General features: G+C 45.9%; 1 protein-coding gene across 1 annotated transcript; it reads left to right on the top strand.

Moving 5' to 3' along the window:
• On the top strand, nt 1-22789 carry Mrap (melanocortin 2 receptor accessory protein). Its single transcript, XM_004842282.4, has 3 exons — nt 1-713; nt 17003-17102; nt 19417-22789. Exons 1-3 carry the CDS (start codon nt 608-610, stop codon nt 19544-19546), a joined length of 336 nt encoding a protein of 111 aa, XP_004842339.1. The 5' UTR covers nt 1-607; the 3' UTR covers nt 19547-22789.
• Nucleotides 22790-22816: the final 27 nt, after the last annotated feature.

Genomic DNA, 22816 nt, shown 5'->3' with positions numbered 1-22816 from the left:
GACCTTGCACTTGCGGGGCAGGCACAGGGCCACTGAGCTAAATCCCCAGCCCAAAAAGTGATTGTTATTTCCAGCGCTTTATCACTCTCTTTCTCGTACTGGGGATTAAACCTAGGGCCTTTGCCCTGAGCTGTATCACTAGCCCATGTTTTATTTTTCTTTTGAGACAGGGTCTCATTAAGTCATTAAGTTGCCAAAGCTGAACTCAAACTTGCACTCCTGCCTCAGCCTCCCAGAGTGCTGGGATCGAAGACCTAGGCAGGCACCTTTCATGAGGTCTTCCCACCCAGTTTCTGTCCTTCCCTGGAGAGACAATTTGGAGCTGCACTGGAAAGCCACGCTCTCACTGTCAGCTCTGCTTGTTTTGGAGTTTTACCAAGAAGAGGCCAGACAATTGGCTGACTTGCAGGCTGAGCATGTCAGCACACCCCTGACCTCTCTTCCGGCCAAGCAGCTCTGATAAGTGGGCCGGCCTTCTGCCTGGAGATTCGCAGGCACACTTGGATGCTTCCTTCAGAAACCAGTGAAGCAATCTCCTCCCCAGGCTCAGGACCCACATTCCGGATGTGAACTGCTGGCCAGAGCCTGGCTTCCTAGTGCCACGGCCATGACCAACAGGACCAACACATCCGCTCCGTACTACAGCTATGAATACTACTTGGACTACCTGGACCTCATTCCCGTGGATGAAAAGAAGCTGAAAGCCAACAAATGTAAGTTGGGCCTGGGGAAACCAGCCAGGCAGAGGCTGGGGGGCTGGCCCAAGTAACCGTGGGCTCCCAGCTTTTCCTTATTCACTTATAACAGTAGATGTCACAGGTAAGCCATGGTGTGACCAGTGTACACCTTCATAGAAATGAATGGGGCTCGGGGTCAGACAGGGGTCTGTAATCTCTGTGATATTCTGTAAATTCACCTGCTGTGAAACTAAGCAGAATATTCATTTAAGATAGGTTTCTTGATGAAGTTTCATTTATTTGGGGCTCCAGTATTCCCAGTGAGTTTCTTGAAATTGCTAGGTTTGCTTTTTAATTTGGGACAGGTGTTCTCTCTACCTGTAAGACATACAGACGTAACTTCTACTAAAATGCCGACAAATGTTTTATCTTCAGGGAGGATAAACACGAGTTAACATCTGCCCTCGAATTCCTTGTCTCTTGAGTAACTTGGAACCTGGCAGCCTTCACTGTCCAGCCGCTCAGTTGAGATGACAAGTCAGCCGAAGAAACGGTCATGAAAAATACTGTAAAAGCCAGAAATAGTGCTCTTGGCACAAGAAATCCTCTCTCTCTCTCTCTCTCTCTCTCTCTCTCTCTCTCTCTCTCTCTCTCTCTCTCGTTCTCTCTCTCTCTGTCTCTCTCTGTCTGTCTCTCTTTCTCTCTCTTTCTCTCTCTGTCTTGGGTTCTTTGGGTATTTCCTCACTATAATCCCATAATATGCCCATCAAAGGGTAAAATAAGTCACTAGAAAGGATAGGATGCTTTTCACATGGAAGAAAGTCTGTTACACGCTAGCTTTAAACTGAAATACCTTTGAATGCTGCTAATTAAGATATTAAGAACCCCTGGGGACAGCCTTCTAAAATACAAAGAGTGGTCAAAATATACAGTGAATGTTTAAACGTTTAAAATACATGGAAAGGCACATTGCTTTAATCCCCTCCGAATACTGCCCCCTTCTTTGAACTCATGTATCCTATCATTGTTGCCACTTTTGAAGCAGCTTTGGAAGTTGTCTTTTGCGTCTTTGGGAGGTATGGTCAAAAACACAGTGAATGCTGCTGCCAAATGCCATCCAGGGGAAAGGCAGGCTTTTAAGAACATTACGGTCTGTCCTCATCCACCTTATTTACCTGTTCTGCTGCCATGTGACTTTGACTCTTTTTCAAAGTCAAAATGACCCGGAAAGGTACATGTTTTGTTATCAATTCAGGACATATGAGGCAGTCATGACAATGCAACTAAAGACACTCAAGAAAGAGGACTCCAGAGCTGCTTCAAGGAGTGGGGGAGAAGGGTGGAATGAGTGTGTTTGAAGCAGGAAGAAGTATTTTGAGGGAGATTAATGGAAATGTATCTTTTACTATCATATATATTTTTAAATTTTACTAAGATCTTGCCTTTTTTGCTGAATGCAAACACATATACACATACATGTACTACTGTAATATATTTTTTAAAAAATTTTAACTCCCTTGTTTTTCGATCACACTTAGTTTCTTGTTAGGTAGAGTTCCAGTTGCAAGTTCCACGCACAACTTCCAGAAGTCAAAAACCTATGCCCATCTGTGTTTGGTGAGGACTGTCCCAAGCACCGTACAAAAGCTTTTGGAGGGACATGATGTTTAGTGTGTGTTTTCTGATGGAAGGCAGAAAATCATGGAATGAGAATGCAGATTTTTGTGCACACAGCTCACTAAAGAAGACAGTAGTCATAAGGAGACTGTGGCAGGATTGAAATAAATGTCCACTTATTAATACTGTCAAAAATTCAGAGCTTCATGATGCATGTTGACCAGTAGAAAATGTAGGCTTGTGTTCAGAAAAGCCTTTTTTAAGTTAACACAAATGAAGTAAAACTCTGGGTGAACTTAGGCACTTTAGACACTGCCACCTTCTTGGGTGCCAGATACCCCATTTGGTTAGCACCTGGGTTCCAAAGCTTCTTGCCACTTTTGGGGGGGCGGGTTTCTTAACCACCTTAGAACTCCGAAGCTCAACCTTCTGCCCCACCCCCACAAACAGCTTCCGCCTCAGAGAAAAGGGGTTGATGTTCTCTAAGCCGTGTGTTAGGTTTAAAAAGATGTTCTTTCCTTATGAATTTACAGCCTGTTGAAATAAGAAAATCCTCCCCAAGCCCCCAAGCTTGATAAAGACCATCTTGGTGAGGAAACGGAGGCCAGGGAGAGGCCAGTCCCTGGATCCCCCTTATGGAGATGGAACAGCTACTGATATTTTAATAGAAGTCATTCAAATTATGTATCTCAGGGGACAGATGTAATAACTCGGTCCCAGATCTGCACACCAACAGTGGAAAATGTGGCGTCTATAAGGAACGTTACCCAGCTTATTGGAGACTCAAGCAAATTTGACTTTATCAAGAAATCTGTCTTTAGAAAAATGTTTTGCTTCAGAAGTGCTGTAGTTTCTCAGGAGGTTCATTCCAATGAAGGATAACAGATAGCATTTACCCTGTGCTCCTAGATATCGGGGGTCTTTGGCACCCACAGTGAGAGATGTCATTCCAGAAATATTCCTACATACATCCTGCGTGTCCTGGTCTTTGCATCTTATCTGAATTTAATCTCTCTCTTTTTTTTTTTTTTTGGTAAAAGAGGGGTTTTGGTGCTTGACAGAAATACTCCTCAAAAGAGAGTTTAAATCCTGAATAGGTAGTTTTCAAGTTTGGGGGCAATAGAGCAGAGGACAGGGGTCACAGGGGCAAGGCGCGTGGACTCTGAGTCAGTGTGCTGTAATCTGTGTCTCAGCCCTGTCACTTACTAGCTGTGCGGCCTTGGGCAGTTACGTGACTACGGCTAGCCAGATTCAAGAGGAGAGAATTAGAACCCACCTGTCAATGGAAGAAGTGTTAGAAATTTGAGACCATCTTTGATTTACCATAAGCAAGAAACACGTGGCAGATGGCAACATGTGCCCCAAGAAAAATAAAACCAGATTGGTAGTTAGAGAAATCTGGGGGCCGAGGAAAGACTGCAGCTTTGAACAGGGTGGTGAGTAAAGACTTTCCCAAGGTGATGAGTACAGGTGAGATAAAAGCTTCGGGAAGTGTCAGGAAGGAGCCTTGCAAACAGCAGGAACAGCGAGGACGCCAGGTGGGGAGCCCTAGTGCATGCGAAGAAGAGCAGAGAGGTGGCAGGGACTATTTTCTCATGTGTTTGGAAACCACTCCGAACATATAATTATTGTCTTGAAAATAGAAACTGCTTTATTATTTCAAAAATTTAGTTTTATTCAATAAGAAAAGAACAATAGATATATAAGCTAGGGTAGGAAAAGACAGTAATGGAAGAGGAAACTCCAGTGGCTAAAGAATATGAGAAAATACTCAGCTTCACAAGTATTTAGGGAAGTGAATTGGGATGAGCAATGAGACCTCATTTCATATCCAGTGGACTAGCAAAATTTAAAGATTGATATTCAGAATGTTGGGAGGGAAGGAGAGAAATTAGAACTGTCACACTGCTTGAGGGATGAAAATTACATCCACCATTTTGAAGGCCAGCTTGGCAAGGACTAGAAAAATTGAAGATGTCCACAAAGCATAATTTAGCATCCTCCTTCCAGGTATCCACTTGGTAAAATACTGGAACCTGTTGATGCTCACTGCAGTACTATTTGTGGTGGCCAGAAATTGGGAATGACCAAAAGAATGTAGGATAAATTTTGGATGTTAATGCAACCAATAACACATAGTTTTGTTACAATTCATGAGCTAGATCTGTATGTGCCAATGTAAATAAAGCACTGAAACATAATGAAGGAAAAAAGAGGTAAAATTATATACCCAGTAGATACATAAATTATATATTAATTAAATTATATTAATTTTAATGATTATATTGATTATAATCATAGCTACTTGAATTATAATTTAATTGACTGTAATTAGTTACAGAATTTATATCATTTGTAAGCACAAAAATCCATATTTTATTAGTGGGGATGTACATACACAGTAAGATGTGATTGTACACATCAATTTCAGGTTCAGGATTTTGCCTAGAGGGGGAGATATTCAGATAGAGGAGGGTTCCAACTCTATCTGTAATATTTTATTTCTGCTTTTTAAAGAAAAGTATTTGGATCAAGTACGGCAATTTTTGATGGATCCATAAGTCTTGACATTATTATCTGTAGTTTTCTGTATACTTAGAATGTTTAATAATTCAAAATTGTGAAATATATATTTAGTAAGAGCACACTTACTTGCCAGGAACTGACCCTGCTGATACCTTGATCTTCAACTTCCCACCTTCCAAAGCTGTGAGAAATAAAATTCTGTTATTTAAGCTGTACAGTCTATGGTATTTTTATCCCAGCAGCCCAAACGAAGATTGTACTCAAGTGAGTCATAAACCATTTGCCCTTTTGCAACTGGTTTATTGTACTTGGCCCATCTTGATAACAAGGGCCCTCTTGAGGCAGGCCATTTCACCAGTTTATTGAGCCATGAGTCAGAAAGAAATATATATTTAAACATAAATTGGTTGCAGGCAGCCACTACTGCGAATGTAACCTTGAGGTTGATAGTCTCTTGATACCTGAAACTAACACCCACAGAAGGGTGTGGTAAATCAAGCTGACTGGTCATCCACTGAGGACTATTTGTGGTGGCAGAGGGGATGTGGGGGCCCCGACTCACAGGAACAGTTAAGTAGGCACAGCAGAATGTCCAGAGACTCTGTCACAAAAGTGATGAATGTGGGCCCTGATGAACTGGCCCAGAAGCCAGTGTGGGGCATCTGTGTCGCCATCTTGTCAAAATGCCGGGTTTGTGCTTATGCCCCTCCTCTTGTTTAAAATATGCATGGATCTGACCGCCACTGCTCTCTTGGGCCGTCAGCCAAAGTAAGTCCCGTCTCAGGTTGCCAAACTTCTTGCATGAGCAGCCACTTACCCTCACTTTCCCCTCCTCGGGGCCCCTACAATTAGGCTCTGCATGCACCATCATCTGCAGCCGCCCCTCGGAAAACTTCAGTTTGAAACCCTCACATTTCTCTTCCCCTCTGGTCTCTGGCTCTCCACTTTCACTGCCATCTCTCTCGGTCTCTTTTTTCCCCTGTTGCTTTTCCCATAAGGCAGCTGCTATTGTCTAAATGTTTGTGTTCTCCCAAAGTATGTGGGTTGAAATCTGAGTCCATCTGACCCTCGGTGTGACAGTTTAGGAAGTAGGGCCTCACGTGGTGATTAGCTTATGGGGGTTGAGCCCTCATGAATTGGATCGATGCCTGTATAAGGGCCTGAGGGGACTAGAATTTGTCTCTTCCACCCTGAGAGTACACAGCAACAAAGTCCCCTTCTATGAACCCAGAAGTGCTTTTCTGTAGCCCACACTGATTTGATAAAGGGATCAAACAGGCTACTCAGTATTTACTCCCACCTGTCCAGGCAAGTGGGAGGTGCTGATCATTAATAAGCTGTCATTGCATTAATGGTATCTTGCTAGAGATTTGCAGCAGTTGCTTGTGGAGCACAGAGAGGATGCCTGTGGGGAGAAGCCAGAGGGCTGGGCAGGGATGCTCTCCAGGTTGAGCATGCCAGGGAAGGTGCAGCTGAACAGTCCCGAAGGCTCAACAGGGATTCACCTGTCAGACAAAGGGCGTGCATGGGGAAGAGAAGAGTTATACTCCCGGGTAAAGCAGGTATTCTAGGAGGATGCTATGTGGGATATGTTTTGGGAAGAGTGACAGAGATGAGAGCTATAGATCTCACTGGGCCTGGATCTTCACAGGCCAGCCCCAGAGGACTTCTGGTCAGCTGTGGGGAGTCAGCCAACATTGGAAGCAGGAAGTGATGAGGTCCAATCTGTTTGCTAAAAATGTCCCTCTGGTGAAAACAGAAATTTAGAGGTGGTGAGTGACAGATACCTGGACAGGACATTAGGAGATATACTTGGGCTGGAAATTTAAAGTTGAAGAGATTCTTGCTCTTACGAGTTGATAGTCTGGAAAGCAGAGACCCGCTAAAATCAGTGGGCATGCTATAGTGTCCTAAATCGGGAAGAGATACAGGACCCTGGGGCCCGGAGAAGCTACTGTAGTCACTTGGTTTTTAATCGCTGAGACATGATACCTAACACCTGTAATTTAAAGGATGAGAGGTCTATTTTGGCACATTAGTTTGTAAGATTTTAGTCCACAGGTGACTGGCTCCAAGGCAGGACAGAATGACAGAGGAGAATTGTTCATGGCATGGTGGACAGGAAGCAGAGAGATCAAAGGAGGAACTGCAGAGAGTGCTAAGCCTCCAGGCCTCGCCCCCAGTGACTGGCCTCTTCCAACAAAATCCCACCTCCTAACAGCAAATCAGCCAAACGCCCTCATAATCCACTCACCTTCCGAAAGCCCTGCCTACGATCACATGAGACTGCAGAGGGGCATCTAGATAGAGACCAGAACAGAAGCCAAGGGACTTACTCATGGCACCCGGCCAGATAGTCCCAGAGCTGGAACTTAAGGTCGAGGCTCCAAAGCCTCCAGAGTCCTTCCCAGGATACTTGTAGTGTTGAGCAGGCAAATTCTCACCAGCAGGCATGATCAGGGACAGGAACATGGGTCCATTCTGAATGAAGTCTGTCAATTATCAATATATTGTTTCTTAGCTCTGACGAACCCTTCAGGATGTACCTTGTGATAAAAGATGAGAGTCTTTTAAGAACTTCTTTAAGACCAGAGCACTTTGTTGCTTTCTCAGGAGTGTGCTCAGAAGGGGCAGGACAGGAGGGTCGGGTCAGGATGGGGGTGGCAGTGCGGGTGTGAGGACATCGGGTGGAACTGTCCCCAGTCACTGGCCAAACCATGGTCCCTCTGAGACCTCACAGCTTCAGTGTGGCTGTAATTGCCGTGCAGCCTTCTCTTTGTGGACACCACAGCCCTCGTGCAGCCTGTGCACTTGTGACTGAGGGGTCACATACTGTCTCCTGGCCAGACTCCCATCATCACCTTCATCGCTGATTGTTCACAGCTTGATCCCCACTGGCATTCTAGAAGGTTGTCTCCCATTGGTCCTTCAGTTGTTGATCAGTTTAAGCCTGGCTAAACCCAGCCAACACCTCTGTGCCCATGGCCAAATTACACTGTTATGGCTTCGTCGACAGTGTCCCCCAAAAGTCTCATGTGTTCAGAGGTGGGTGACTGGGTCATGGGAGTGCTGTGCTCATCAGGGGATTCATCCACTGAATGTGCTGTTAGGAGGAACGTGCCTGATGGAAGAGGCAGGTCACTGAGGGCTTTCTCATCTGGAACAGTTTGTTCTTGCCCCTGGCTCCTCCCTTCTCTCTCAGCTTTTTGGCTGCTATGAGTTGATTAGCTGTTCCTTGCCATGCCCTTCCACCATGCCATTTCTGCCTTGGAGCCTATGGACTGAGTCCTCTAAAACCATGAGCCAAAAATTTGTCCTTTAAATTATGGGTGCCAGTTATTTTGTCTCAGCAATGGAAAAGTGACTCATACACACCTTCTCCAAAAGAGCTCTGAATCTCTACCTCATTGGTTTTCCTGGGTATCATGGGTGCAAATTCATACGCCGCAATCCTAACCTGTAGTACCTCAGAATGTGACTATTTAGAAATAGGGCCTTTACAGAGGGGGTGGGGTAAAAGTGAGGTCATTAGGGTGGCTCTAATCCAATCTGACTGGCGTCCTTATAAGAGATTAGGACAGATACACATGGAAGAAGAAACAGAGATGACATCTATAAGTCAAGGACAGAGGCCTCAGGAGTCCCCAACCCTGCTGACACCTCGGTCTGAGAATCCAGCCTCCAGAACTGTAAGAAAATGAGTGTCTGTTGTTGCTCAGTCTGTGGTACTTTGTTATAGCAGCTTCTTCCCGAAGTTCATGTGTTAGGAACATAAACCTCAAAGCCGTATGTGAATGACATCAAGTGAGGTCCTCAGGGTGGGGTCCTGTGATGGTATTGGCAGCTTTATAAGAAAAACATGCTTGCTCTATCTCACCATGTGATGCCTCTGTCGTGTTGTTATGAAGAAAGCCCTCACCACATGCAGGTGCCATAGTCTTGGACTTCCCATTCTCCAGAAAATAAGCTTCTATTCTGTATAAATTACCCAATCTCAAGTATTCTGTTATGGCAACAGAAGATGGATTACGACACAAGTCTGAATGGACTGATATACTTGGGAACTCGCCCCTCAGCCTCTAGGTAACCTCACAGAGTTTCCTTCTATCTTATAGTGTTACCAGGTTGGGGGTCTCGTCCAAGTTCTTTGATGCCCTAAACGAAGAACTGTTCAGGACACCCAAGGGTAGCATCAGGAGCAGTGACTTATTTGAAAGAGAAAAGACAAGATACGTTCCACAGAGTAGGAGCCGGCCAGTGAGAAGAGTTGACAGCACCGAGCAGACTTGGTGTTGAGAGTTTTAAGCCTCAGGGCTTGGGGTAGGATTGGGGGTTTGGTACGATTCCTGCCAGTGAGGGGCGGCCTGACTCAGCCTCTCCGTTGGGCAGTGGAGTTTTTGACCTTTTATGACTCTTGGAGGAACTGTCGTGGTGTCCAAAGCCCCGAGGGAGGTCAAATCTGCATGGTCAGTGACATGGTTATCCGGGTTGGGGTTTGGCAAGGGTTGCTGAAGACCACTGGGCGCATGCGTGGGGATTCACTGTACATGAGCTAATTACCTGCTTATCTTTACCCATTGTGTTTAGACCTGGCCATCCTGGTCCCATGCTAATGTTTACCTCAGAAGGTGGATCTATTCTCACGAAGCGGGCTCCAAGGTGGGCCCTCCCTTTTCCCCAGGTGTTTCCTTGGTTACCTAAGCCTCAGATCTAGTGCAGGAAGGAGGCTCCAAGGTGGCCCTGCCCTCCATTCTTTCTCTGGCCTTTTCCTTAGCTACCGTCTGCCTCACTAGTTCAGAACTCTTCACATGAAGCTCCCCCGTTTAACCTGCTGTGTGGTTTTTGTCCCTTGGTTGTGCTGCAGTGTACTTCTCAGTGCTCTTCTTCTGGTCCTCCTCCTGCTATGCATAGATGCACAGAGCTGGTGCCTTGGAAGAGCAAGATCCACAGAGTTTCATCAGGAAGCCACTTGATCTTTCTTGTAGTTGCCATACAGACCTACTAACAGTGCTAGCTTTTCTACCTCTGGTGAAATTCCGATCAGGCCCTCATAACTTTACTGCTCACTCTCAAAAGTTACCAAAGGGGGCCGGGGATGTAGCTCAGCACCTGCCTGGCAAGCACAAGGTCTTGAGTTCAGTCGCCAGTACCACACACACACACACACACACACACACACACACACACACACAAAAGTTAGCAAAGGGCTGGCCATAGTGGCACCTACTTGTAGTCCCAGCTACTCAGGAAGCTGAGGCAGGAAAATCACTTGTGCTTGGGAATTCAAGGCCGGCTTGGATAACATAGCAGGACCCTGTCTTGAAACAAACAACGTCAGGTTGCCAAAGGAAGTGTCCAAGAAATAAATACAAACTGTTGAGAAACAAATATCCCTTGAATTTTACTCAGAGGTAGGACTTCCTCCTTCCTCGCCTGGAGAGCAGACGTTTCTGAGGTCTTCTGTCTGCCAGCTCCTCCTCCGCACCCTGGCCACCTGCTGCCTGCTGCTCTGTGACATGTCTGTATTAGAGGAGGAGAGGGAGAGGAAGAGGGAAGGCAGGAGGCCGAGGCTGGCTCGCTGAGCTGGGCGAGGGTGTGCAGGGAGGGAGTCTAGCTGGTGCCTGCTCTCCTGGTGGGGAATCAGGGCCACCCTGCACCGAAGGGTACCCTCTCTTCCGATGCCCTCCTGGGACAGTGCCAGGCCCCTGTTCCCAGAGGTCAGTTGCCACCTGGACCTGTTCTGCTAGAGGCCCTTTTCCCTCCATTTATGTCCCTGTAAGCCACCTCCAAGCTGGCCCTGGATGCCCTTAGCCAGGCCTTGGACTAAACCTGGCTTCATCCCTCGACACTGGAGCAGACCGGACACCAGCCACTGAGTCTTTTGCTCCCAAGATTCTGTTTTGTTTTATTTTGTTGAGTCAGGCCCTTTCTATGTATTCCAGGCTGGCTTTGAACTCATTATGTGGCCCATGCTGGCTTCAAACTTGGGGTGATCTGCTCGGCGTCCTGCATGCACCACCACGCCCAGCTTCAAAAGGTTCAGACTCCAGTCCACTGTGCTCTGCTCACTACAAAGAGCGCACAAGGGCTCTGCAGAGGCTCCGTGACTCCAGGGCTGGAGAAGCATCTTTCATCCTCTCCTGGGGTGGGAAAGGGAACTTTGCACACTCTGCTGTCCCAAAAGAAAATTCATTAGAAATAAGGGTCTGGGCTGGGGATTTAGCTCAGTGGTTCTGCTGCCTGCCTCGCAAGCACAAGGTCCTGAGTTTGATCCCCAGTACCAAAAAAAAAAAAAAAGAAATAAGGGTCCCCAAACCAGAGTTTAGGTAGTTGGCTCCTGTCACAGCTCAAGCTGCTATAACAAAAGCCCATATACTGGGTGACCGAGTCAATATATATTTATTATTTTCTTACAGTGTTGGGGGCTGGAAGGCCAAGATCAAAGTGCCAGCAGGTGTGGTTTCTGGTGAGAGCCCACTTCCTGCTGTCTGGTGGACAGCTGTCTTCTTAGGGCTTCATGTGACCCTTCCTTAGTGCTCTAGAGGGAGTTCGTGTGCATGAGAGAACTCTCTGGTGTTTGCTCTTAAAACAGCAATCCTTCCCTTCATGACTTCACCTAAACCTCTTTTCCTTTCAAAGGCCCCCGCTCCAAACACAGGGGTGCTTGTGCTACAGCGTAAGAATTTGAGGAGGAAACACATCCAGACCATAACAGCACCGCTGCCTTAGATTTCAGCTGATTCAGATAGAACCCACTGTTAATATCCTGTTTTCTAGATGTATTTCACCTAGGATCTCATTTTTTTATGTGTTTTGTACTCTGCTCTTACTGACTTATAGATCAATCCGCTTCATGTTACTATAATAAAATACCCAAAGCAGTTAACTTATAAAGAAGGAGAAGAGATTATTAGCTTATGGTTTTGGAGTTTCCAGTCCAAGAGCTGGGGGCCCTGTGATCAACAAAAGTCACCATCAGGTGGCCTCATGCTGTTAGGCAGCTTTGGAGTTGGGATAAGGTGAGGTATGGCCAGGTGAGGGTGGACGGAGGTCCCAAGAAGCAGGCAGCAGCCCTCGCTGGCTTCCTTGCCCATAAATTCAGTCTTCTCCCACTTGGACAAACCAGAAAGCCTCACACAGCCAGCTCTGCAGCCTTCCCTGAGCCACGCACATCATAGCTGGGAGCAGATGGAGCCAGTGTGGCTTCAAGGCGGGGACAGAGAGGCAGAGCCAGGTTAGATCTTCTCCCCAGATGGTCTCTAGGGCAGGGTGATGAAGGTGCCAGGTGGGCTGGGCGTGACTCTTGTACTGAGTAGAGAAGGAAGAATGCCCAGAGCTCATGTGTGACACTAGCACGCAAGGAGGATTTTAAGATTTCTCTGGTCCTGCTCATATATTGGAATCGATTCCATTGTGGTGGGGTTGATATCTGAGGACATCTAGGGAGATGTATGTATTGTGATATGGGCCACCCAGCGCTGAGCTGAAGACTGGGATGCCTTTCCCAGCTCAAAATCTAGTGCAGTTTTATATATCGGCGCTTTACAAGGATTTTTAGCCTAGTGAATTTGGATGTGGCTTTTGGTTGTTCTGGGGAAGGTGAAGTATCTCCATTCATGTTTGATCTTCTTCCTGTCCCCCTTTCAGAGGCTAAACTTAGAACAAAACCAATCCCATATTCCACTCTACAGCGGCAAACCAGATTATTCTAGTAAGATGACTCTCCAGCTACCAGTCTCATGGTCTCTTTCGGAGAGCAGCAAGCGGGATTGATTTCTCTCGAGGGTACTGCATCAGTGCGCTGCAGTCTACCTCTCGGGTCCCTGCGACTCTTTCCCTGGCGGGATGGCTTAGGGAGAATTCATCACAGTCCATCCCGCTTCTGCCAGCAGCCTCAGTGATGCTGTGCACACATACACTGCGCCAGGAGCTGGGAGTAGGGGACACAAACACAGTGACCGCCAGTCTCTTCTGAACACATGTAGAGAATCCAAGGAGCGGATTGAACACAGGGCTGCGTGTAACTCTTCGCACATCCAAAGCAATCAGTTTTAGGTCCCAGCTTTAACCATGACTTCCATCTCCTCATCCAGTGCTCTTTCTTATGTGTGTGACATAATCAGTAAAAGTGGTTTTTTTCTTTTGGTACTGAAGATTGAACCCAGGGCCTTTGCACTGAGCTACATCCCCAGCCTTCTCATTTTTTTCCTTACATGTTTTTCCTTAGGGCATGTTTGCCCTATATAATGATCACACTCATCGTGGGGAATTTGTACCTGTATATAGTATATCTTAATTCTTCTTGTTTCCCCATTCCTCTTCCCTCCCTTCAACCCCTCTTCCCCTCCTCGTTTACAAAATCTCTTTCCATTTTCCCCTTCCATTCTCTTTTTTTAATCCCTTTCTCCTCCTTCCCCTCCCTCATTCCCCTTTCCATTTAAACAAGTTCAGTGCAGGACTGCTCTGCCATAAAGGATAAACTTGAGACATTTTTAGGTAAATAGATGCTGCTCAAGACCATAATTTTAAGTGAAATAAATCAGACACACAAGTTTCAATATCACATTGTTTCTTTTGTGTGAGAAACCCAAAGGATAAATAAAGAATAAAATGGAAGATAGATATTGGGAAGTAGGAAGAGCCTTTTCATTTTGACACAGTCTTGCTAAGTCACTGAATTGCCCAGGCTGGTCTCAGACGTCCTGGCCCTGCCTTCCAGAGTGCTGGGATTACCAGAATGTTTACCTCTTAATAAGTTTGTGTCCGAGTAGCCTTAAGAGGAGGTGCTACCCTTAAATGATCCTGTTATTACTCTAAAACTTCTCAGAACTGACTGCGGGTAACACAGAACATTGCGTGGGACGTGCATGGGGTGAATTCTGTGTGACCTCTTCTGGGTGGATCTTCTTCTTGGAAATAGGTGAGATTCACCCAGAAACAAATCAGATAAATGCAATGAGTAAGCTGATAAGTGAGTACACTGATTGATGTTATCTAGGAGTCAAAAGTGAAATGTGATCTCATAATGGAGCAAAATAATGCGTTGAGTTCCCGATTCACAAACTCGTCCTTGAAGGCAATTTCAAGAGGAAACCCAACGAGGATTGATCCGTGGATGAATGTTAGGAAACTTTATCTCTGTGGAGGACATGAGGATTAGTTTGAAGGTCACCTTCATTTGGATTTTTTAGTTCTGGTAAGTTCACCAAGAAAGTCAGTTTCTTTACTGACTTAGGAGAGAACACTGAAAACTTGGAGTTTAGTGAGCGTACAAGATGCAGCAACACCACTTGTCACAAAACCCTCTTAACAGGAATGATAATTTTAGTTCCATTTATAAATCATTTCACAATCATTGAGCAAGAAACTGTACCCTGTGCATACATGTACACATTATTTTACTTAATCCTAACATCTAAAATAGTAGATACTATTATCCCCATGTTACAGACGATTAAACAGATCTAGAGATGTAAACATCTCAGATTTCCCAAGATCACATAGCTAGGAAAGGGAGGAATTAGAATTTGAATTCAGAATCATCCGCCTCCAAAGTCTAAGCTTTCATCACATTGTTATTCCTGAATAAGGGAAAAAATCTTTGTTGCTGTTGTTGAGGCAGGGTCTAATATGTACTTCTGATATAGCCTTGAACTCACTGTGTAGCCCAGGCTGGGCTCAAACTTGCAATCCTCCTGCTTCAGCCTCCCAAGTGAGTGCTGCTGGGGTAACAAGTAAGCGCTGCCACGCCCAGCCCAATAAGGGAAAAGTCTTGAACTCGATCCTCTACTAGGACTCTGGAACTTGAATGTTAGTAGCATTTGGAAGAACGCTACAACTGAGGGTTAGCAGTTTTCATTCAACAGAATAGCAGCACCTGCTGTGGGCACGCAATGCTCCAACTGACTACATGAACTGCAGCCCTGGGTTAGGGGGAGAAATCCCTCAAGGCCCGAGCAGCCCAGGTGGCTCTTGGGAAGCATCTGTCACTCCGGTTATGTCCAATTCTCCCCATTCCACCAGTGTAGATGGGAAAGGAGGGAAGGAAGGAAAGTAGGAAGAGTGGAGGAAAGGAAGGAGACGAGGGTTAGGGACAGAAGGGGAAGAAGGAGCGAGGAGGAGGGGAGGATGGGCCAGGAGGGCTGGGAGGAAGCAGATCCCCACAAATGGGCCTCCCGGTGAAAACTGGCCACCCGTGCAGACATGGCCAGTGCTGGAGGTGGCAGCTCTTGCCTTCCGAACAAAATGTTCTCTGGGCGCCCTCGCACTGAACCTTCGGTAGGAGGGGAAGGAGCCATGTTTCCCTGGCTGCCTCCTTGAAAAGAACACTACAGAAGGAGCGTGGATGACAGCAAGTGAGCAAGGACCTCTGATCCTCTTTGGGCCTGACATTGAAATCCCACATATCTGAAGAAACTGTGTCCGGTGCAAGGTGTCTGTTGTTTCCTGCCGGGGACCTGGGGAGGTGACAGGGTTCTCTCCGCAGTGGGGAGGGGACTCTCAGTCACCAAGGGTTCGAAGCTGTTTACCCCCAGTCCCTGGAAGAGCTAATATAGGTGTTAGCAACCTCAAATCCTGCATTTCTCTTCTTCTTCAGTACTGGGGTTGAATCCAGGGCCTTTGTGCTGAGCTGTCCCCCCAATGCTTCTTCTATTTATTTATTTATTTTTATTCTGAGATAGTTTTGCTAAGTTATCCAGGTTGGGCTCAAACTAATAATCCTCCTGTCTCGGCCTCCCAGAGTGCTGGGATTACAGCTGTGCACTGCCACACGGGGCTCTGCCTTATTTTTATGAAGAATAAAAGGACATCAGTGTCTGCAGAAACCTAAAATACAGAAAGGGGGAGAGAAGGAAAGGGGAGGTAAAAAGAATTAAGATGTGTTAGGGACGCGCACCAGCTCTCCAGGAGGAATGGAAGCATGGTGTGCTGTAACGTGGACTAATAAAAATAAAATAGTTTTTAAAAATGTAATGTGCACTTACAGGATAAAATCCCAGACCAGTGTTTCAGAAAGCACGTGTGCTCTTACACTTACAAGGTTATGAAATAAATCAGGACTCGGAGTGTCCTGATTTATTCACAGTGAGTGGGCAAGGGATCTTTTATGAAGTCTGTAAGCTTGGACCACGTTTCCCACTTCCCCGGAGCCCAGAGGTCCCCGTAAGCTCCTTAATGGTCTAGGGGCCACCATTAGTTTCTCTTTTTTTCAGGGAGGGGTTACTAGGATTGAAGTCAGTAACTTGCGCTTGTGAGGCAGGTGGCAGAACCACTGAGCTAAATCCCCGGCCCCGCCATTAGTTTCTTAGCTTGGGGACAAAAAGGACAGAAGAAGAGAGAGTAGCCTGGGCTTTGTCTCCTTGCCTCCCGGTTGTGGACAGGCCAAGCAGCTGGGGTGCTCGTGATTCCTTTAGCAAATACAGCAACTTTGATCATATCCTGTTTTGTTTTGTTGGTTTTTGGAGACAGGGTTTCACTAGGGAGTTCAGGCTGGCCTGGAACTCACTGTGTAGCCCAGGCTGGCTTCAAACTTGCAGTGATCCTCCTGCCTCAGCCTCCCAAGGGCTGGGATTACAGGCGTGCACCACCACGCCTGGCTCAGTTTGTGCATCGTGTCCTACGGTCACCCAGTTACTCTAAGCTGGGACACCTGTAGGCTTTCACAAAGAACTTCATGCTCCTGATCTGTAGCCCCGGAGAAGCATCCCGCCCCCAGCCTGCCCGGGCCCCCAGAGGTTCGGTGAGTTTCCCCAAGTATGGCCACAGTGTTGCCCCAAGGGGCTTTGGCCTTCCCTGTTCGGGCTGGGCTGAGCTCTTCCAGGCCCCAGCTCCCAGCTGGCACAGCGAGAGAAGGAGGCCTCAGTCCTCAGGGTCTCTGATTCTGGGGCCCCTGAAGCTGCTGCTAAGGCAATGTGGTGGGTGGTCCCGAAACACAGAGCCACCAGGCCTCCCTTCTCCCAGCAAGGAAGGGGAGGGGAGCAGGTGTCCCTCATGGGCACCACAGGATGCTATCCGCCTCCGCCTCCAGCCAGGCCTGAGCCTTGCTCCTTCGCGCTCCCTCCTGAGGGCCAGAGAAGGGAGGGCGCTGGGGTCGCAGCTCCGAAGCACTCAGGCTCCTTCCGGCCCCTCCCTGCGGCAGAGTCCACACCAAAGCAGCATAGATGGTTCTCTTCCTCCCGCAGATTCCATTGTGATTGCCTTTTGGGTGAGCCTGGCTGTGTTTGTGATGTTCCTCTTCCTCATTCTGCTCTACATGTCCTGGTCCGGTTCCTCACAGATGAGGTAAGTGGGAAGGGGCATGGTGTTCAGGTAACTCAGGTGCTCAAGAGTGAGTAATAGCACAGAACAGCCATGGGATGGAATAGTATTCAGCCATAAAAAAGGAACAAAGTACTGATTCATGCTAGAACATGGATGCACATAGTCATGCACCACATAACAATGTTTTGTTCAACACCGCTGCACATTCAGTGGCAGTTCCATGTGATTCTATCTCCTAATGATGTGGTAGCCATCTTTGTCTGTGAGTATGCACTATGACATTTGTGCAATCACAGAATCACCTGACGACCCATCTCAGGATGTATCCTGTTGCTAAGCAGTGCATCACTGTGCTTCAGCAACCATCACGCTGAGAAGAAAGACCCGGAAATCCACACAGAGTACGACCCCGACAAAGTGAATGCTGGGAAAGGCAAATCCATACAGAGAGGAAGCAGAACAGTGGTCATGTAGGGCTGGGGGAGGGCAGGGGAAGGGAGGGGTTGCTAAGGGGTGTCTTTCGGGGTTGATAGAAGTGTTCTAAACTGGGTGTGGAATGCATGTCTGTAATCCCTGCACTCTGGGAGGCTGAGGCAGGAGGATCTTAAGTTTGAGCCTAGTAAATTAGCGACTTAGCACCATCCTGTTTCAAAAAAATTTTTTTGTAAAGTTCTGGGGATGTAGCTCATGGTGAAGGCCTTGGGTTCAATCCCCAATATGAAAAAGAAGAAAGAAAGAAAAGAAAACTGTTCTAAAATAAGATTATAGTAAGAGTTGCAGAGTTAATATACTAAAGACAACTGAATTATACACCTAAGTGGGTGAACTTTATGACATGTAAAGTACATCTTAATAAAGCTGTTAAAGCAAATAAAGCTGAAATGGCCCCATGTGCAAATGAGGCAACTCACACACACACACACACACTCACTAATGGGGCCCTAACTTAGGGCTCTGTGGTCATCACCTCTTATTGAATACCTCAGTAGTTAAATTGAAGGTAAAATTTAGGAGCTCTAAGTAGTGTGTGTGGTTTTTGTTTTGTTTTTTTTGGTACCAGGGATTGAACTCGGGTCCTTGCGCTTGCACAGCAGGCAGTGGAACCACTGAGCTAAATGCCCGGCCCAGGAGCTCCAAGTAGTAATTAGAACCTAGCTCATTATTTTCTTTTCATAGCAAAACATTTATGGGTGCATTTTAGGCACACGTGATAACACTCATCATAGGGAATCTGCACCTGTGCATGGTGCCTCCTGCCTCCCTTCCAGCCCCCTCCCCGCCCGATATACAGAAGCTTTGTTTCCATTTTTTCCTTCTATTTTCACTTTGTTCTTGTCCCTTTCTCCCTCCCTCCTCCCTTGTTCCCCTTCCCAATTGAACATTTTCTTCCCATTTCCCAGTATCGATTATACATTTTAGTCCTTATTTCCTTCCACTTTTGGTTTCTCACGCCAGAGAAGCAATGTGTGTCCGATCTATCTCCCTGAAGAGTATGAACCTCACTCATTATATGTTAAGTCTCCTGCACTAGATGGTCACTTGCCACACCAATTTCCATGCCGTTTCCAGGGCACCCAATGCCTGGCCACAGCCAGGGACAGCACAGGAGGTGACACTGGGGATGTGAGAGGTGAACCAGGCAGCTGTGCAGCTGCACCGAGGTCCAGGAGAAAGAATCCATTTTCCTTCAGATTTTAGAACTCACAGTACATTTAAGGGGTTGTTTACCCCCCAATACCCTTAGGAGGTAAATTCAGGAAATTACCTTTCTTCTCCCTGAGATGCCCTTTCCTGCTCTTGGGCGTTTTTGTCCCGGGCACAGGGACAGTCTGAGGGGACTGTCAGCGACCCTGCTGGTGGAGAGTGGCCACTCTGGTGGATACACAGTGGACATGGCTTCCAAGCCCGGCTCCGCTGGGCAGTGCTCTTCAGATTGGAGTTTTACAGGGGCAAATGTATGATGGTGTTCACCCGACCAAACTCTAGGGCTCACTAACAAAAACAGCCTTGAGACCTTTTTTTTTGGAGACAGAATCTTGCTATGTAGATCAGGCTGGCCTTGAATTCATGGCAGTCCTCCTGCCTGGGTCTCCCCAGTGCTGGGATCACAGAGCCTGGGGCACTTCGTAATAGACAGGGAATACCTACAGCAGCAAAGCCAGTCTTATCCTGATTTCACCCTGGTAACACCTCCCAGCGAGGTCCTACTTTGTCCCTGAGCTGGCTTTGCGCCTCCCCACAGGGGTGTGTGTGTGTGTGTGTGTGTGTGTGTAGGTGACAGGAAGGCACCACTGTAAGCACCACCCTTTGACGCTGCCTCCTCGGTCCTCCGCAGGAACGGCCTCCAGCACCAGCCACAGTGCCCGTGGAGCCCGGGCCTCAACCTGCCCCTCTGCCTGCGGAGCACCTCCCCGCGGACGGCGGACGACCTGGGCAGCGGCACTGGCGCACACCCGCGGCTCTAGCAGGGGCGCCCTGTGCCTCGCATCCCCGCTGTCCTCGGGGACAGGCCTGGAGCGCGGTCCCCACCTCAGCTGGCGGCAGGAGCACGCGGAGGACCCACGCTGTCAGTCATGCCAAAGGACTGGGGACATCAAACCAGCGAGGACACGTTTATCTTTTTTGTTTTTAATGTATAACTTTATTATCGTTCACTAACCACACACATACACAAAAATTAAAATTATTCAAAGAAAAACAATGCAAGGGGAAAAAAACCTATAATAATATTCAAATATAATAGAACTCAACCAAAGCAAAACTGAAAAGTACTTAAACATTTTTCCATATAATCCAAAAAAAAAACCTCAAGCATTAAGACATCAAAGGATGTGATTTGTTTTAGAAAGATTTTCAAAACTAATATTGAACAAATAGTGGTCTGGAGAAAAAATTCTGATTAACTAGCAGATTCCACATAGGCTAAATTAGTTTTTGATTTACATTTCAATACAGTCATGTGACACATGATGGAAATATAATCTGAGAAATGTGTTATTAGGCAATTTCATCCAGGTATATCACAAAGTACCACACAGAGTGCCAACTTCTAAGTGCCAACTGAGAAGGTATACGTCAATCATCTGTGATGGCCCCTTGATATTATCCAAATATGCAGGTAAACACGAGATACCTGAGGCTACCACTGGCATAGCAGCACACTGTTTTACAGTAAACTCTTTGATATAAGTAGGATTATGCTCTAAAGGATGAAAAGCACAGCATGTTGTGATAAGTACATAAAACATTAACAGTCATTTATCACACTGTTGAGTACTGTGTACTGTACATAGTTGTATGTGCTTCTTCTGGAAACACACCCTTCTCTCCTTTGATCTCAGTGACTCTTCCTTCCCAAGCCACTGATGAGCTCCAGCCTAGGCTCTATCTACATCTCTTCCTATAGTTTTAAACACAATCTATATATGGATTCTTTCCAGATTCCAGCTTGTAACCTGATCTCTCCCCTTCCCCTCCTGCTGCCCCTACCCCTTTGAACCTTTTCTTCCTATTTCAAATTATCCATTATTTGTTTTAATCCTTAATTACACTTTCAGTTTCTTACACCAGAGAAACTATTCGGTATTTACACGTAAGTCCTATTTATTTCACTTAAGAGGATGGCCTCAATATGCATTCATTTAGCTATAAATGTCTCTAGTTTCTCGTTCTTTTATGGTTGAGTAGCACTGCATTTTATTTAAAAAACCACATCTTCTTTATCCAGTCTCCAGTTGATTGGAATTGGGCTGTTTCCAAGTTTTAGCTCTTGCAAACTGTACCTCTATGAACATGGGTGCACGTACATCACTGTGGTATGATTCTTTTAATTCTTTTGGGAAGATACCCAGCAGGGGGAAAGCTGGGTCAAATGGGACCTGTAGTCCTAGTTCTTTGAGGTATCTCCATACTGATTTCCACAGTGGATGCACCAGTCTGCACTTCCACCACAATGGAGAAGGGTTTCTTTCTCCCCACACCCCTGCCAGCATTTGTTATTGGTTGATTTCTTGATAGCAGCCATTCTTTCTGGGGTGGGGTGGAATCTCAGTGTTGTTTTCATCTACATCTCTTGAATGACCAGTGATGTTGAACATTTTTTCATGTATTTATTTACTGCTTTTACTTCTTTGTCTGAGAAATGTCTGTTCATTTCAGATGCCCATTTTTGAATTGGGTCTTTGAATTTGGGAGGGTCTGATTTTTTTCAATTCTTTATATATTCTAGATAGTAGTCCTCTAAGGTGCAGCTGCTGAAAATTTTTTCCCACATTGTAGGTTGTCTCTTAGCTCTGTTGGTGGTTTCTCTTGCAATGCAGAAGCTTTTTAATAAGATGAGATCACAGTTGTTGATTCTTTGTGCTAGTTCCCATGCTACTGAGGTTTTGTTCATAGTCTTTTCCTATGCCAATGTCTTCAAGAGTTCTACCTATCTTCCAGAAAATTTAATGTTTCTGTCTTAATATTTAGATCTTTAATCCACTTTGATCATAGTTTAGTGCATGGTGATAGATATGGGTCTAGTTTCAATCTTTGGCAGGTTGAAATTCAGTTTTTCCAACACTATTTGTTAAAGAAGCTACCTCTCCTCCAGTGAAGATGGTTGGCTCCTTTGTCAAAGATGAGGTGGCTGAGCATATCTGTAGTTGTTTCTGCATCTTCTAATCTATTCCACTGATCCACGCATTTCTTTGCCAGTACCATGCTGTTTTTATCACAGTAGCTTTGTAGTATAGTTTCAAGTTGGGGATTGTAATACCCCCAGCCATGTCTCTGTTGCCTGGAAATTTTTGCTATTCTAGGTCTCTTCTGGTTCCAAATGAATTTTTGCATTGTTTTCTCTAGTTCTGTGAAATATATTGATGGAATTTCAATCGGCATTGCATTAAATCTATATAGCAGTTTTGGAAGTATGGCCATTTTCACTATATTGGCTCTTCCTACCCAAGAGCAAGGGATGTCTTTCCATTTTCTAATATCCTCTTCAATCCCTTTTTTCAGTGTACTATAGTTTTCAGTGTAGAGAACTTTTGCTTCATTAGATTGACTCCTAGATATTTCATTTTTTTGGATGCTATTGTAAAAGGAATTGTTTCCCTAATTTCTCTCTGTGAGTCTATTATTTGTCTATAAAAAGGCTATTGTATTTTGAGTGTTGACCTTATATCCAGCTACTCTACTGAATCTGTCAATTAAGTCTAGAAGTCTTTTGGCAGAGTATTTAGGGTCTTCTATGTAAAGTATCATATCATCAGCAAATAATGACAGTTTCACTTCTTCCTTTCCTATCTTTATTCCTTTTATTTCTTTCTCTTGTCTAATTGCTGTGGCTAATGTTTCCAGAACAATATTGAACAGGAGTGGTGATAGTGGGCATCCTTGTCTTGTACCTGAATTTAGCGTGAAAGTTTACAGTTTTTGACCATTTAGTATGATGTTGGCTGTTGGTTTTTCATAGACACGTTTATCTTTTAAAGCCCATTTACACATCACAGACAGCGCGAACATGTCCAGAACAACTGAACAAGGAGGTGCAGCACATGTGACGAAGGCCTGCAGGTGGCCCCTCTAGAACAGGGACAGCGTCCCAGCCTTGCTGACTTTATGTAGTTCACTCAGCCTGCTCACTGCTTATGTCTGCTTTGGGACGAGTAGGGAAATAGTTATCTTAATATGTGAATTACAATAAAAATGTTTGTCTGCTAATACTTGCTGTGGCACTGTCCCTCCTGTAA

Source organism: Heterocephalus glaber, unplaced genomic scaffold, assembly GCF_053883595.1.
Source record: "Heterocephalus glaber isolate CG9 unplaced genomic scaffold, H.glaber_assembly_v1.0 deba00000122, whole genome shotgun sequence".
NCBI classification, from domain to species: domain Eukaryota; kingdom Metazoa; phylum Chordata; class Mammalia; order Rodentia; family Bathyergidae; genus Heterocephalus; species Heterocephalus glaber.
The sequence above is the reverse complement of the archived record's forward strand: the minus strand, read 5'-3'. Positions and strand labels throughout refer to the sequence as shown.